We start from the raw sequence: 18,396 nt of genomic DNA, 5'->3' as shown, positions 1-18,396 counted from the left end.
AACAATGAAAGGTTAATTAAGGGTAGAGGAGAAAGGTAACATGCTTGCATTGGTGTTCCAACGCAATTCCTATTAACACTCATGGCATTTCAATGCGTGGCAGTTGAAGCATACCGGCAATAAAACATGCTCAGGGACAGAAAGCCCCCTTTCCAGTGGCAAAATTACAGTGGGCCTATTATTTATCATTTGTGACCAGCGTAGATGTAATACAGTTACAGTGCCTGCAGTAAGTGTTCATACCCCTTGACTTATTAAAAACGTTGTTCTATTACAGCCTGAATTCAAAATACAGAAATATCACATTTATAAAAAGTATTCACACCCGAGTCAATATTTTGTAGAAGCACCTTTGGCAATTACAGCTGTCAGTTTTTCTGGGTACGTCTCGAAGAGCTTTGCACACCTGGATTGTGCAATATTCGCCCATTATTTTATCCTGGAAACTTCCCAGTCCTTAACGGTTACAAGCATACCCCTAACATGATGCAGCCACAGCAATGCTTGAAAATCTGTAGAGTGATACTTAGTAATGTGTTGTATTGAATTTGCACTAAACACTTGGCATTCAGGACAAAAGTGAATTGCTTTGCCACATTTTTTGCAGTGTTACTTTAGTGCCTTGTTGCAAACAGGATACATATTTTGGAATATTTTTATTCTGTACAGGCTTCCTTCTTTTCACTGTCAATAAGGTTACTATTGTGGAATAAATACAATGTTGTTGATCCACCCTCCGTTTTCTACTATCACAACTATTAAACTCTGTTTTAAAGTCACCATTGCTGAGCGGTTTCCTTCCTCTCTGTCAACTGAGTTCAGAAGGATGCCTGTATCTTTGTAGTGACTGGGTGTATTGATACACCATCCAAAGCGTAATTAATAACTTTACTATGCTCAAAAGGATATTCAATGTCTGCTTTTTTTTTTACCCATCTAACAATAGCTGCCCTTCTTTGCGAGGCATTGGAAAACCTCCCTGGTCTTTCTGGTTGAATCTGAGTTTGAAATTCACTGATGGAGGGACCTAACAGATAATTGTATGTGTGGGGTACAGAGAAGTGTCAGTCATTCAAACATCATGTTAAACACTACTATTGCACAGAGTCCATGCAACTTATGCGACTTGTTAAGCATATTTATACTCCACTAACTTAGTCTATTTAGGGCTTGAATACTTATTGACTCAAGGCATTTCAGCTTTTCATTTATTTATTTTTGTAAAAATGTCCACTGACATTGGGTATTGTTAGTAGGCTAGAGACACAATCTCAATTTAATCCATTTTAAATTCAGGCTGTAACACAAAATTTGAAAAAAGTCCAAGGGTGTGAATATCTTCTGAAAGCACTGTGTGCGCGCTTGCCTTTGTTTGCTTGTGTGTGCACATTTGCCTGTGTGTGTGTGTGTGTGTGTGTGTCAGTTACAGATAGCAATGGGGTTACTATTGCACCCACCTTGATCACTGCTTTCGGTGGGTGAATCCTCGTGCCGGAGAAAGAACTTGACCTCTTGTTTTCGGGGTCCCCACTTCTGCAGGTGCTCGAACATCATGTGCTCAAAGGGGATTGCTCGTTCTAGGGGTATGGGGGGGACAGAGAGAATTGTTTACTTCAGCCATCATTGATTTATTTAACGCCTATATGTTTGCTTGTATGCAATGTATGTGGTAGCATTTCCCTTGGCAATAAAGCCTTCTGAATTTGAGAGAGAATTGAAAAACAGGAAAAGGCAGAATCAGGTGGCTCGTAGCGGTCTGAATGACTAGTCTATAATCTGCTTATCCAGCGTCTCAGAGTAGGAGTGCTGATATCGGATCAGGTCCCCCCTGTCCATGTAATATTTATTGTGATCTAAAAGGCAAAAAAGTTACCCAAAATCAGCATTCCTACTCTGAGATGCTTGACACATACAGCCCCTGGGCTAGTGAGGGACAGCGAGAAGGAAAGGAACAAAGAGAGAGATTCAGAGAGAGAGAGGCAGGGGGGATCTTAGCCCACCCCATAACATTCTTTACCACGGCAGTGATGGCACTATAACCAGTAGAAAGCAGAGTTCTCCTGGTTAAGCAGAGTGACTGGACCAAAGCAGGAGCTTTAAAAGCACTTAAGTGAGCTCCTCCGCTTGAGGCAGACTCATGCCGACTGCTGGCCCAATTCGTTCCCATTACAGCTGAGCCAGACGCCTCACACAGGCAGAAAGGAAGAAGGGCAGCGTGGCCGCTCCCCCCTCCCCTCCAAAAACTTGAGCTCTGATGAAGACTAGATAGTTCCGGCTGTGCTTTTCATCAGTCTATGGTTGTGTACCAAATGGCAAAAGCAGTGTAGTATATAGGGGACAGGGTGCCATTTGGGATGCAGACTTTCTCTTCAGACATTAAATGCAGACAGCGGACACACCCCGCTGTCAGTGTGCACGCACACACACCATGATTGCTTCCCTCACCAGAGTTCTAGCTGACACACCCGTGTCATCAGTGTTTTGCTGAGAGGGACCACTCCTCGAGATAAACATGACATCCAGCCAGCGTGTTTATTAGCCCTGTTACGTAATCCCATTTGGCTAGCTCCTGACAATACAACTCCTCTGTGTGTGTAAAATGTTCTCCTTTGTGGAGAAATCTGTGGCAAATCAGTATTTGTGTATGTGATTACCCAGTACAGTGGAGGCTACGGACAGTTTTATGGCACACACATTAAAAAAAAATGTTTTCAAAACCATGTGGAATTTGATTATTTGTCAAACATACATTTTTTGATAATTTTCAAAAATCAATGTTATTTTCACATATCTAATAATATTATGTATGCTTTATATTACTGTGTGGATGCCCATTTGTGGTGTCTACTTATTTAGTGAGGCCGCTATAGGTCAAGTGCACAGTACCTTCAAGCTTTGCATGAATGGGCTTGGAATAAACTATAATTTATTTTGTTTCCATAATTCAGGCATTTTGCCTAACCACAAGTAAAATAAACTGGTCATTACTCCTGCAATTGGCATACAACTGACAATTCCCTCAAAAATGTAGTTATCCCTTATAGTGCACATCTGACTACTCAAAGATCCACTTGTCTCCAGCAGTAGTTTCACAGTTGTTTCTCACACGAGAACTAGTTATTACTGTAGTTTGACTGGTATGTACGGCTCAGAAAAGCTCTCCGACGCAGAAGACCACACTTTCGCTGTTACTATGTGTAGATACAAAAGTGTTTCCTTTCACAAAACTTATTTCCAATTGGAGCTGACTGTGTGCTACATGCTTATTCATGCATTATTCAAGTCTGAATGCAGCCTAAGCAGAGAAAGCAATGTATCCCAAACAACACCCTATTCCCTATTTAGTCCACTAACAGAGCTCTTTGGACCTTAGTAAAAGCAGTGCAGGGAAGATAACCATTTGGGATGCACACAGAGCATTGTTAGGGTCTCAAAGCAAACAACTCCTTCACAATTTGTGTGGTAATGAGAGTTGTCAACATGTAGTTCAGGTAAAGTGGTTGATCAAAAAGTCTCCATTTCAACACTGACCTAGTCTAGTTGGAAGTGCACTTCAAGTCCTGAAGAGCCAACATATGAGCAGGCTGTTACTCCAGCCAGTACCTGACTAAATAGCAAGAATGAAAATGAGCAGTGGAACTGGACTCTAGGTCAAGATTGAAGTATACCTGCACTAGAGGCTAGGGTAAGAAGGCGCTTGAGGAGGAGATTCGAGACGCCGTCACTCTTACCGTTGCCTCGCCACACTTCGGCAAGGTGGCAGCCACTCTCGCCAGGCTCCTTGCAGAACTCGACCACGTCGCGGCACGATGTCTCAGGGGTGATGGGCACCTCGGTCAGTGCCTGTTCCCCATCACTTAGGTACACTGTCAGGATCATCTGAGCGGGAGAGAGGGAGGGAGGCAGTTATATCCCCTGCTATTGGTTACGTTGAGTAAGCAGTAGTACATTTAAGTCACGGGACAGGTTTTGCTCCCCCAACACCTAAAACAGATCTAGATCTAGGGTCAGAATTTAGCATAAATATTTAGGCTAAACGTTAGCTACCCTTTGCCAATCCAAACTACACGTGCTTCATTTGCTCAATGGTTTCAGTGCCTTCAGTTTGCTAGCAATGATAAATAGCTACCAAAAGCGATTGACGTGGATTTTCAATTATGTTTTGAGCCATCTATCAATAATACGCTCTCTCGCTCTCTGCTTTGAGCATTGGACAATCAAGCCACGACCAACCCTGTGTCCTGGCTGTAGCTTGAGTTGCGTGTATCCTCAGCACACACTGCTGTGGAATGTGTGTGAAAAGGTTTGGTGGAGCTCTTTATGGTAAACGTCACAAAGGTTTGTGGAATACCACAGACTGACATCAGTTCCTCATAGGTGCATTGACATCTGATAACACTACCCCTATTGAATCAGCAGCCTACATGGGTTAACTCAATGGTCTGGTGATGATCATTATAACTTTCATTCATAGAGAAACAGAAAAACAGCTGCCAGAAAGCATTTTTCTATGGATCTGAAAATGTTCAGGGCCCCAAACATATTTTCTTCACTATTCCTCCCTCCCTTCTTTCCTTCTTAAACGTAGCACTCACAGGTTTTAATGTGCCATCAAGTGTTACCCATCAAAGACTGTCAGTGTTTACCACAAGAGTCCCCCCAGAACTCAATACACACACTTGATTCAGTCCAACGCTCAAAGCAGAGATGGAGAAAGCTAATTACTGATAGAACCAAGGTTGAGAATATAATTAATAACACATGTTCAAGATACCTCCACTTCTAGCCTAACAGCATAGCCTGCATCAGTCACAATGGGCAGTCCTTCACACTTCCCACGGCTGATCTTGCCTCAGCAACAATGAACCAAAATCTCTATGACATTAGAATGAGTGGCATTCCCCTCTGATTGCAGCTAACACTGTAGCACACATTACATCCAATCCCACACTGACCCCTAACCCCACTGCAGTTTTGGGCAGTCAGACAAGATTTTATAAATTAAAGAAATATGGGTGAAAATTCCACATAGCCAATCTGGGGGAAACGTGGAGCCATTACCCTATTGATTATATCCATTCAATCCTTTCATATCTCAAAAGTCCATAGGGGGTCTTGCTATGGGTCGATTTGGGACAGAGCAATAGATTCCACCAAGAGAGCAGCAGGGGGTAAGAGAGAAATCATTGGCCTTCTTTTCCACAGAAGGGGGGTAGACAAACCCAAACATGATGCAAATGTAGAGCGCCAATCACACCAACCAAGACCAGTTTCCACAACTAGTGCCAACAGGCAATCCCATACCAATGAACTTATCTTTGTCCTCTGCTTTCTTATTTTCAAAATGAAACAAGGATAACATCATTTTCTGAGTAAATGCATTATTCAGGGGAGCGGGCGCCAGGAAAGTGGTAGGCAGTGTTCGCCCTCTTCTGATGAGATTAAATCGGGAAAACAGGGATGAACAAAGATTACCACTGCCAACACTGGACATAAGAAAATTCAGAGCGCAGAGCTTCTAAGCCCCTTGTCTCCCAGCAGAATCCCTCCATTAAGATCCACCTCAACATCAATATATCAGATGAAATCATAATCACAATACCAAGCAATTCTTTTAAGTGCACCAAAACAAAGCCTATTGGACCACGGATAATGCAAGAAACAAATTCTCTTGCCAAAAACCTACCAGGGGAAAAAAACTGGTCAAATGATCTGTTGGTATTGAATGCTCTTCCTAAAATGAATAGGATCTGACTTATTAGAGTATACTGCAACCAGTAGCCTACATTTCAGATATAAGTATGTGCATATGGTAATAAACAAGCTCTATGGCAAATGGTGGCAATGGCCAGCAGCACACTCAGGCTCAGCAGTCAACACAATCTAGAATTACCGACTATCCACTTTACCTGAACTACATGTTGACACTCAACGAATACATTCTAAAAGCTTTAACAAGAGCAAGGTATTGTGTTTCATTTGAAAACAGCATAGGGGAGGCTCATCCCCAAAGCAGCATGCTCACACACAAATATTGTTTTGACAAAAAAAAGTTAAAAAAAATAATAATAATTGTCCTGTCTGGCTCAGTTGGTAGAGCATGGTGCTTGCATCGCCAGGGTTGTGGGTTCGATTCCCAAGGACACCCACACGTAAAATGTATGCACGCACGACTAAGTCGCTTGGAAAAATGTGTCCGCTAAATGGCATTTTATTATTATATTCCAAAATTCACAAAGGTCAGCATTTCTGTCATGCCATGGGATTTTTATGCAAATGTAAGGCCGTCTTCCAAAAAAATGCCAAACCGCTGACACTTCTGCCAAAACACAGGAACCACGGAAGTGCTAGTTAGACCAATCAATGGCCTCTGCCCCAGCATTGACATGGGTCACCAATAGCGTTGCTGCAAAACAAAGGTTAGATGGATGACAAAAAGACTTCTCACTGGGCAAAATAGAGAAAACAACAAGCATATCGACAAGGACCTGGCACGGGCAGGCAAAACTGAAAACAGCAAAGGCTGTTGTAAAGATTTAGCCGAGACAATTTCACCTCAAACGACCAACACTGGCGTGAGACAATGAGAGTAAACCACCCTTGAATTTAAACTTGAGCAAGACAGATCTCACCTCAAGAGGAATACTAACCACCCCCCCATAGTTGCCGTTTCTGCCCGTGGCACTTCCCCCTTTAACTGCTGCCCTTCTCCTCCGGCCTTCCTTCTTCCCCGGCCGGTGGCGCTCCTTCATCCAGGTACGGTCCTTCGAGAGGCTGACCAGGCCGCGGAGCACTATGGTCACAAACTTCTTCATTATGCACCCCCCCGCCGCGTCTTATCGCCCTGCCACTGTAGACTCCAAAATACACTCAAGTAAACGGTATGAATAATAAACGCTAGGCAAGCGTCAAGGTACGCAGTAGCGAAGGGAGCCCTGCAGAGGAGTCTTAGGAGGAGTGAGCCTTGCTTGTTGTGTGAGCACCAAGGGATGGAAAAGAAAGGGAAGCAAAAGAGGGAGAAAGAGACAGACAGAAAGAGAGAGAGAGCGAGAGAGGGAGGGGTGCATCCGCAAGCCCCCCTCCTGAGCAAGGCTCCCTGGGGCACACTGGTGAGTCGAGCACCGATGACACACTGCCAATGTGTGGGCGGGCCTTGCTGTGACTGACAGATAGAGGATCCAACCCTGGCATCGCTTCAAGTCGGTGACGGCTGAAGTAAGTCCCTCTCTGGGATTGTTTCAACCACTGCTTCCAGCAAGCAATCCCCCGTCTCTGGAGAGCATAGATGTATCGCGATTTGCGAATGAATGGGCAGTGGAAGTGGAGAGAGAGGGAGAAAGAGCGAGAGAGCGAAGGAGAGAGAGAGGGAGGGAGATGCATGCCATGCCTGCTCCCTGGTTGAAGGATTCACATGGTCATCAATTCTGACCACTCTAATCACATTCATATCCCTAGCGAGGAGTGTGGACACCTCAAAACAACATGAGAAAAACAAAGCAAAGAAAGATTTAGAAAGCCATTTATTGCTACAATGGATTTAACCAGTTAAGGTACTGTATTTTTCAACAGTTACAGCACAATCTAGGACAATGGTCACTTTAGTGTGCATGTGTATATAGTAATCTATTTTTCAGAACTTGGAGCCTGGAGTATGTCAGCTCCAGGGTTGGAAACATTGTAAATAGGCCTAAGTCAATTCTGTGAGCGAGTTGGATATCTGATTAATGAACCTGAAATAAATCCTTATCGAGGATAGATTCTGTGAAATTGTATGGGGAATACATTCAATAGGCTATATAACAGACGTGCTTTTCAAATTGTGGCCTTGGGTCCATCTCAATTGACTTAAGCAAAAACTTGCAACATTCCCACAATAGCCATTATCACTTGGTATAGGGTGACCGTCATCATTATTTAGGAAAAACCCTTTCCACCACTAGGCTTATATGGTCAAGCTCCCAAACATTGTATTTTTAGATTAAACACTACCACAATATTTCAAGTGATATATAGCCCTTGAAATATCCAAGCGCAACCTTAAATAATAAATCAGCAAGGAAGTTAGTTCTAGCTCCCAAATAAGCTCCCACTTTAATGAAAATACTTTCAAAAAAGGGTCATTTTCTTTTCGTCTGCCAACCAGCCAGGTTCTACATATGATGAATTACCCCATAAAAAAGACACCTACTACTTACTGTATCACCATGCAATGTTAAACGTTAGTTGCATCATTCCTCATCCGTTTAGTGCTTATACAGTAAACCGCAATATTTAGTTGATAGAGATCGAGATATATATATTTCTGGATTCAAGGTTAATTGGCATAAACCTGATGCTATGCCAGTCTCTACAATAAAATCCATCAGCCATGGTTGCCCCTTTTAATTTCAAGTAGAAACAAAAAGGTATAAATAATCTGGGCATTCTATTGTTAGATAATATCAATATTCCAGTCCACCAAAAAACAGAAGTTGTTAAATCTTAGTTTATGGGGAAATATGTATACAATTAAAATGGTGCTTGTTCCTAAGTTTAACTACAGTTGAAGTCGGAAGTTTACATACACTTAGGCTGGAGTGATTAAAACTCGTTTTTCAACCACTCCACAAATTTCTTGCTAAACAAACTATAGTTTTGGCAAGTCGGTTAGGACCTCTACTTTGTGCATGACACAAGTAATTTCTCCAACAATTGTTTACAGAAAATATTTCACTTATAATTCACTGTATCACAATTCAAGTGGGTCAGAAATGTATATACACTAAGTTGACTGTGCCTTTAAACAGCTTGGAACATTCCAGAAAATTATGTCATGGCTTTAGAAGCTTCTGATAGGCTAATTGACATAATTTGAGTCAAATGGAGGTGACTCTTGCTTGACATCACAGGAAAATCAAAAGAAAATCAGCCAAGACCTCGAAAAGAATTGTAGACCTCTGGTTCATCCTTGGGAGCAATTTCCAAACGCCTGAAGGTACCACATTAATCTGTACAAACAATAGTACGCAAGTATAAACACCATGCGACCACGCAGCCGTCATACCGCTCAGGAAGGAGACGTGTTCTGTCTGCTAGAGATTAACGTACTTTTCTTTGAAAAGTGCAAATCAATCCCAGAACAGCAAAGGACCTTGTGAAGATGCTGGAGGAAACAGGTACAAAAGTATCTATATCCACAGTAAAACGAATCCTATATCGACATAACCTGAATGGCCGCTCAGCAAGGAAGAAGCCACTAATCCAAAACCGGCATAAAAAAACAGATTACAAATTAGCAACTGCACATGGGGACAAAGATCATACTTTTTGGAGAAATGTCCTCTGATCTGATGAAACAAAAGTAGAACTGTTTGGCCATAATGACCATCGTTATCTTTGGAGGAAAAAGGGGGAGGCTTGCAAGCCAAAGAACACCATCCCAACCGTGAAGCGCGGGGTGGCAGCGTCATGTTGTGGGGGTGCTTTGCTGCAAGAGGGACTGGTGCACTTCATAAAATAGATGGATTATGTGGACATATTAGAGCAACATCTCAAAGACAGTCAGGAAGTTAAAGCTTGGTCGCAAATGGGTTCCAAATGGACAATGACCCCAAGCATACTTCCAAAGTTGTGGCAAAATGGCTTATGGACAACAAAGTCAAGTTATTGGAGTGGCCATCACAAAGCCCTGGCCTCAATCCCATAGAAAATGTTTGCAAAATTGGAAAAGCATGTGAGAGCAAGGCCTACAAACCTGACTGAGTTACACCAGCTCTGTCGGGAGGAATGGGCAAAAATTCACCCAACTTATTGTGAGAAGCTTGTGGAAGGCTCCGCGAAACATTTGACTCAAGTTAAACCATTTAAAACCAATGCTACCAAATACTAATTGAGTGTATGTAAACTTCTGAGCCACTGGGATTGTGATGAAATAAATAAAAGCTGAAATAAAATCACTCTTACTATTCTGACATTTCACATTCTTAAAATAAAGTGTTTATCCTAACTGACCTAAGACAGGGAATCTTTACAAGGATTAAATGTCAGGAATAGTGAAAAACTGAGTTTAAATGTATTTGGCTAAGATGTATGTAAACTTCAGACTTCAACTGTATATTTCAATGATACTATCGACATGCATTCCATACATTTTTAAGCAGTATAATAGTATTATTAAATATTTTATATGGGATTGGAAAAGACCATGCATCAGTATGCAGAAAATACATGCCCCTAAAGAAAGAGGGTTAGGAATCCCAGATGTAGAACTGTACGATGTGACTTTCGAGCTATCCAAAATGGCAAAGCACTGGAGGAGAGGTAGAAGAGAGATGGGTTACGTTGGAAACTAGGTTTGACTGCTCCCTTTGAACCTTCATGTTTTATCCCCCCCGTATAAACTGTGTGATGATGACGTAAGGAGATATATGCAACTGAAAAGCTGTGTCAACACTAGGTCTTGCTATTATGTTAAAAGGCAACAATGTTTTGGAAGACTCCTTTTCACTACCATGCTCTGTACAAGCAGATACATGTTTGTATATTACAGATTTCAAATATTGGGCAAAATGTCAGAAAAGGGAAAAGGTATACAATTTAAAGTTTTTCAAATATTTTACTTCAATGTCCTTAGGATGGGTTTGTCACAAGATGTGTGTTAGCGATGTGAATGGGCAAAAGGATCCCTCCCTCCATGCACTGTGGTAATGCCCAATTGTGCGCCCCTATGGGACAAAGCCTTAAAGTGCATGGGGTATGGCCTTGGATTCCATACACCTATGTCACAAAGACTGACTGTTGAGTGAAGAGTTAGAAATAAGAGGGATTAACCAGACATAACTTAAAATTAGTTTCAGGTACTGGGTTAGTGTTAAATATGTATGAAGTTTTCATTCAAAATGGCCACAATTAAGTCGCAAGGATGAGAGAATAAAACACTATGTAGATGATATGCGGCATCAGACCAGTCTGTCCTCTCTGGCTGCTGCTTCAATTCCACTGGTTCGTCCCGGATTTCACAAACATTTTGTGGTGTGGCCACTTGTCTACTGAGGATTTTTTCAAAATCATATAAAAACGCACATTTGCATTGTGCATAATTAAATGTATTACTCATTTAAGAGCACACAATAAGGTTTCAAATAACATCAAGATTAAGTTTGCCCCACATACAGATCAACAGTTACGGTGTTTTTATTAGGAATTAGGAATCACCCACCTATCACACGGAAGTAAAAAAAAAAATGTTAACAACTGTTCTGCTCATTTAGGATAGGACCTATACTTCACTGTAAAAAGTAGACTCCGAGAGAAATCATTATTGACAGCGCCTTCGGAAATTATTCAGGCCCCTTGACTACTTTCCCACATTTTGTTATTAAATTGTTCTTCTAATAAATCAAATCACACACAATACCCCATAATGACAAAGCAAAAACTTTATTATTATTTTATTTTTTAAATTCTTGCTTATTTATAAAAATAAAAAAAATAAACTGAAATATCACTTTTACATAAGTATTCAGATCCTTTACTCAGTACTTTGTTGAAGCACCTTTGGCAGCGAGTACAGCATCAAGTCTTCTTGGGTATGACACTACAAGCTTGGCACACCTGTATTTGGGGAGTTTCTCCCATTCTTCTCTGCACATCCACTCAAGCTCTGTCAGGTTGGATAGGGAGCGTTGCTGCACAGCTATTTTCAGGTCTCTCCAGAAATGTTCTAGTCTGGGCTCTGGCTGGGCCACTCAAGGTCATTCAGAGACTTGTCCTGAAGCCACTCCTGCGTTGTCTTGGCTGTGTGCTTAGGGTCGTTCGCCCCCAATCTGAGGTCCTGAGCACTCTGGAGCAAGTATTCATCAAGGATCTCTCTGTACTTTAACATTCATCTTTGCGTTGATACTGACTAGTAGGGTGGCAGGTAACCTAGTGATTAGAGCGTTGGGCCAGTAACCAAAAGGTTGCTGGATTGAATCCCCGAGCTGACAAGATAAAACATCTGTCATCTGTCCCTAAGCAAGGCAATTAACCAACTGCTCCCGGGCACCAAAGACGTGGATGTCGATTAAGGCAGTCCCCAGCACCTCTTGTATTCAGAGGGGTTGGGTTAAATGAGGAAGACACATTTCAGTTGACTGCATTCAGTTGTACAAATTACTAGGTATCCCACTTTGCCAGTCCCTGCCACCAAAAACATCCCCACAGCATGGGCTTCACCGTAAAGAGAGCCAGGTTTCCTCCAGACTTGACGCTTGGCATTCAGGCCAACGAGTTCCATCTTGGTTTCATCAGACCAGAGAATCTCGTTTCTCATGGCCAGAGTCTTTAGGTGCCTTTTGGCTAAATCCAAGCGGGCTGAGTGGATTACGTCTGGTCACTCTACCATAAAGGCCTGATTGGTGGAGTGCTGCAGAGATGACTGTCCTTCTGGATACGGTTCTCCCATCTCCACAGAGGAACTCTAGAGCTCTGTCAGTGACAATCGGATTATTGGTCAACTCCCTGACCAAGGCCCTGCTCCCAGATTGCCCAGCTCTAGGAAGAGTCTTGGTGGTTCCAAACTTCTTCCACTGAAGAATGATGGAGGCCACTGTGTTCTTGGGGACCTTCAATGCTGCAGACATTCTTTGCTAACCTTCCCCAAATCTGTGCCTCGACATAATCCTGTCTGAGCTCTACGGACAATTCCTTCTACCTCATTGGCTTGGGTTTTTCTCTGACATGCACTGTCAACTGTGGGACCTTTATATAGACAGGTGTGTGCCTTTCCAAATCAGGTGCAATCAATTGAATTTACCGCAGGTGGACTCCAACCAATCAAGTTGTAGAAACATCAAGGATGATCAATGGAAACAGGATGCACCCGAGCTCAATTTCAAATCTCATAGAAAAGGGTTTGAATACTTGTGTAAAAAATGCTATTTTATTTTTAATAGTTTTTAAAAAGCCTGTTTTCGTTTTGCCATTATGGGGTATTGTGTGTAGATTGTTGAGTTAAAAAAAAGAAGTTTTAATTAGAAGGCTGTAACAAAATGTGGAAAAAGTCAAGGAGTCTGAATACTTTCCGAAGGCACTGTACATTAACAGCAGCCAAATCTGCCAAGACAGGTCATTATTGGCTCCAACCGATTTGTCCACTGCCACATTTGATAGAGCCAACAAAGGCAGCCTTGGAAGATTTGGTTACCATTAGATCAAATGGTATTTATCACATACATTTTACAGCAGGTATAAAAGGTACAGCTAATTGCTTATGTGCTTTAAAACGAATATATACACACAAAAAATATATTTGTATTTTATTTTACTAGGCAAGCCAATTAATAACAAATTCTTATTTACAATGAAGGCCTGAGATGAAAAATACAGATGTAGGACAAAACACACGAGAGACCTAAGACAACAACACTACCACAATGCAGTACATCAGTCAATAACAATAAAGAGTCAAGTCAAAAATAACAAGTAATAGAAGTAGGGATGCACAATATATCAGTGAACATATCGGAATCGGCCAAAATTAGCTACAAATACCAAAATCGGTTTTGGCCCGATGTCTAGTTTAACGCAGATGTTAAAAACCGATGTCAAAGATACCGTGCATATCTATAGAACGTAGGAACATGACGTAATGACGCCACGTAAAATTGAGCAACACAGCATTCCTAACCTAGCCCACAATGCCTGCTGTGTGGAACGAAGCAGTCAACAAGTCGAGCAGTCATTTGAAAGAGTAACAACATTTCAGCTCATTATCGAAATGCATTAAAGCCAAGGTAATGGAATTCATTGCCCTTGACAATCAACTGTTCTCTGTCGTGGGTGATGATGGCTTACCTCGACTGGTCGAGCACCGGTACACACTAACCAAGTGCACTATTTTTCAGATGTTGCCCTACCGGAGTTACACATTAGTAGCGTCACTGCTATTAGCTTCACGACATACATACCATTGAACGCCGTTTGGGTCTTTGCATGTCAAAAAAGATACAGTAGCACTGTCAAAGCTGCACAATAAAGTCTGCAAACAAATAAACACCGGCCACGAATGATGTGTTTACAATACCGCGTTGGTAATAAAGCATACATTTGTTCAACCGCAACTTCCGGGGTAGCTAGCAAAAGCTTGGTACCTAGCTAGCACCAATACAACCAGCCTGAAAACAAAACAATGACCAGTAGAAAATGAAGTCATTTTCATTATTCTTAGCAATGATTTAGGAATCCTTGTGAGTAAGTATTTACTAGGTAGCCACTTGTTATTCGCCTATTGACAAATTCATGACAAATAGCTAGCCTGCTACTTAACCCTGTTGCCTAAAGCTAAAGTAATAAGCAGCCAGCTAGCTTCATCAGGCTAGTGAGGCTCGACCGGACCAGGTTGTGTTGTGAAGCAACAGCTTCACATAGATTGGTCCGACCACCATTAATCAAATATTAACTGTATTATAAATTAGGGTTATTTAGGTGACACCTATATTGCAAGCTAGCTAACTATAGCTTCTGAAACAGATGTCGTTTTGCTATGTTTTTGGGGAAGAACATTGGTTGCATCCATGAGGTAGCTAAATTAAATTGTGACGTGCAGTCATGTTCTGACCAGTCAACAATATTTGACACATCAAATAGCGTTATTTAAAAACACCAAAGACCCAAATGGCGTACCATAGAAATCCTGGTTGAGAATGAAACGACTGAACAAATGAACAACAAAACAGCATAGCAAGTAAGTGAAGTAGGTTTTGATTATGTTTTGCCAGTAATTGGGACATACATAAATGCCAACAAAATTACTTTTTGGTCAATGATGTGTTTGTGTCTGTAACCTTTATTTAACTAGGCAAGTCAGTTAAGAACAAATTCTTATTTACAATGACGGCCCGGACGATGCTGGGCCAATTGTGCTTCGCCCTATGGGACTCCCAATCACGGCCGGATGTGATACAGCCTGGATTCGAACCAGGGACTGTACTGATGCCTCTTGCACTGAGATGCGGTGCCTTAACACAGACGCAGCGGTCTAACTATTTAACTGGACTAGAATGCTTAAAAGGCAGTTTTTTGGGCAAGGAAAATATCGGAATAGGACAAAAAAGTCACTCCCGGGTGGCGCAGTGGTTAAGGGTGCTGTACTGCAGCACCAGCTGTGCCACCAGAGACTCTGGGTTCGCGCCCAGGCTCTGTCGTAACCGGCCGCGAACGGGAGGTCCGTGGGGTGACGCACAATTGGCCTAGCGTTGTCCAGGTTAGGGAGTGTTTGTCCGGTAGGGATATCCTTGTCTCATCGCGCACCAGCGACTCCTGTGGCGGGCCAGGCGCAGTGCACGCTAACCAAGGTTGCCAGGTGCATGGTGTTTCCTCCGACACATTGGTGCGGCTGGCTTTTGGGTTGGATGCACGCTGTGTTAAGAAGCAATGCGGCTTGGTTGGGTTGTGTATCGGAGGACGCATGACTTTCAACCTTCGTCTCTCCCGAGCCCGTACGGGAATTGTAGCGATGAAAAAAGATAGTAGCTACTAACAATTGGATACCACGAAATTGGGGAGAAAAAGGGGTAAATTCCACAAAAAAAAGAAAGGAAGTATGGACTTTATTTACAAATATCAAGTGACTTGGAACTGACTAAGTGGAAAGATATTCTGTATGTCTATGATGATGTCATGTTGCTGAATCTACTTTTAAAAGTGGCAGTCTGAGATCTGAGAAGTTATAATGTTCAAGAATCTATGGTTGTGTCATGAATTTATAAGTCCAAAAATGAATATACACTCACAGGAGGGCATCTCTCCACCATGATTCAAAGCTGTAATGACAGGGCCACAGCTTGAAAAGCTTCTCCATATCAAACATGACAATTTAGAAGAGTGCATTAAGGAAAGAAAAATGAATATGTAATGAACTACGCAAAAAGAGAGAGAGAAACAGAGCGTGCACAGGTATACGAGGTCTTCTGAATAAATCAACAGCTAGCTGACTCTTTTCATTCGTTCAGGGTCAACTCAGGGGAAAGAAAGTGCTGGGCTGCCATCAAGTCCGTTTCATTCCAGACCTTGAGTCAGTGCAGCTCTGAAAGAGCTAATTGATGCTCCTATAACAGCCATAGGCCCATCCAGGAAGAGGATGTTATGTAATATATTTATATGTAAGATTGGGTTGTGCTTGTGAGAAACGGTAGATGGCGCTTGACTATCTCCTCCGGAGTCCCCCTGACAACAGTACATTAGCCATTCCTGCCCGTGTGTTATTGGCTAAGGGAGTCACGCGAGATGAGGCGAGGAAAGGCACTGGGCTGCTCTCCGGTCGACTGGCTGTTTGACACTGATGGTCCGGTGGTGCCGTGGGGCACAAACGTCTGCCTGGGCCAGCGCCGCAGTCACTCAACTCCCCCATTGAGGACACTGGGGGGAGGAACCTCCCAGCACTGCCTGCATGTCCATCCTGCTGCACCCTCTGTAGACCACTATATGCTCTTATTCACTCACAACAGACTAGGCTTTTTGTAACCTCTGCTCGGTGCAACGCCACTGGCCATCACCCTCTTTCACATTGACCATGTTTACATGCACACCAATATCCGTTTTTATTCGAGATACTCAAATATTCTGTTTTTAAGTTGATGTATAAACATAACCCATTTACAATAACACGAAAATACTTGTATCCTGTTTGAGAAACCCAGATAAGATGCCTGGGATATGCTGATCTTAGACCGGATACTGTGGCATGTAAACATTTTACCCGTTTATTTTCATTTTTTTGTGATCTGCGCTGGCTCAGTTTCGCATATCATGGGTGTTGTGTGATGTTTTCATCAGATTTTCAAACAAATCACTTCAAAAAGTAGGCTACCTGCGCAGTTCAAACCACCATAATAATATTTTAGCAGATACTCCGTACTGGACCATATAGTCTACTGGCTTAGGCTACTTGCACCCCTAATTTAAATAAATGTCTGCTTATAATTTCTGACATTTGGTAGGCATTTTTTTTGTCAACTATAGTTAGATACATGCATCTTCTCGTCATAACTTGTTGCCCTACGACAGGGGGTTTGTAGAATCTAAGGGGAGACTCAGGAGATGGATGGGTGGGACAGGGACTGACAAACAACCTCAGTTGCTGGGTGGGATAGGAAAGGGTGGGAGGCATGCTTTCTTTAGGTTAAGTAAGGTGGGAAGCATGGTTTGCGGGTGGGGAGGGAGGATGGGGACTGAGTTGGGGTGATCTTTATACGCATTTTCTTTATTTTTTTTTATACCTCTAACCCACTCTGAAAAATAAAAGACAACTAAATAAAAAGTTGGTAAAAAAATATATACTTTTTGCCCAAGAACAGTGTTTCCCCAAACGCTGGTCCTCGAGTACCCCCAACAGTACACAGTTTTGTTGTAGCCCTTGACAAACACAACTCATTCAACTTCATTGAAGGGTTGATGATGAGTTGACGAGTTGAATCTGGTGTGCTTGTCCAGAGTTACAATAAAAAAATGTGAACTGTTGGGGGGGACGAGGAACCAAGGTTGGGAAACACAGCCCTAGAAGTCTAAATAAAGCAGTGCTCAGCAGAATAAGGTCTTAAATTGACTTAATGCATGCATTAGTAATCTAGTTAACACTGGTAAAGTTGTCTGTTTCACTTCAGCTATCGCAGAGAGAGGATGTTTAAGGAATGGGCAGGGGAGTAAACGCAATAACTCCAAAACATTGGAAAGATTGTTCCTGTGCAAAATGTCCAAATGTCATCCGTTTGACCGGATTTAAGGAAATGAAAAGCTGAGAAAATGATTAAACACGTTTCTGATAAGACTTCAGTTTGTCTTGTGCATAATTTGTGGTTGAAATAATATCTGCTTGCATAACAGTGTCAAAGATATCACGTTATATGTGCATTTACTCAAGAGGTTGAAAAATTAACATTTGATGTATAGTTTCACTGCAAGAAGTGCATAATTCTGCAGGAGTTTATATTACATAATGCTACAGGTGAGTGGTTATAGTCCTACAGTTACTATTCCATTTAACCCATATGAATTTAAATTAGGAATATTCATTTTTATTCCTGATACATGGATACTCGTGAGCGGGATATCAAAAGGTGCATGTCAACAGCTTAGCTAGAATAAGATGTAGCTCATATCCTGCTTAACTGTCTCATATAGTACCTGTAAATGTGATCACTAAGGATAGCGGCGCTTGAAATTTAAGAGGACAACTTTTCTTACAAACGATGGACTATGCTAAAAACGACTTTATTCCACTTTTTTTTGTAGTGATGCACCGCTATGACATTTTTGGCCGATACCGATATCCACTATTTTCCTTGCCAAGAAAAGACGATAGTCTTTTTCTTTTAAAAATTTGAGCGGCCTTTTAAGCATTCTAGTACAGTTAAATAGTTAACACAAACACACCCGCAG

The 18,396-nt window shown here is 42.0% G+C and overlaps 1 protein-coding gene across 4 annotated transcripts in view; it reads right to left on the bottom strand.

Moving 5' to 3' along the window:
• Positions 1–18,396, bottom strand: part of ppp1r13bb (protein phosphatase 1, regulatory subunit 13Bb) — an 81,175-nt gene that overhangs the window by 45,550 nt on the left and 17,229 nt on the right. For all 4 annotated transcript variants that reach the window (XM_021612188.2, XM_021612187.2, XM_036985199.1 and 1 more), the window contains 2 exons: positions 3,732–3,879; positions 1,458–1,577 (listed from right to left, as the gene is read on the bottom strand). In XM_021612188.2, the coding sequence (XP_021467863.1) occupies positions 1,458–1,577; positions 3,732–3,879 (268 nt within the window). The remainder of the gene's footprint in view (positions 1–1,457; positions 1,578–3,731; positions 3,880–18,396) is intronic.

This window comes from Oncorhynchus mykiss, chromosome 8 (genome assembly GCF_013265735.2).
Source record: "Oncorhynchus mykiss isolate Arlee chromosome 8, USDA_OmykA_1.1, whole genome shotgun sequence".
In the NCBI taxonomy this organism is placed as follows: domain Eukaryota; kingdom Metazoa; phylum Chordata; class Actinopteri; order Salmoniformes; family Salmonidae; genus Oncorhynchus; species Oncorhynchus mykiss.
This window is presented reverse-complemented; position numbering and strand designations above follow the sequence as displayed.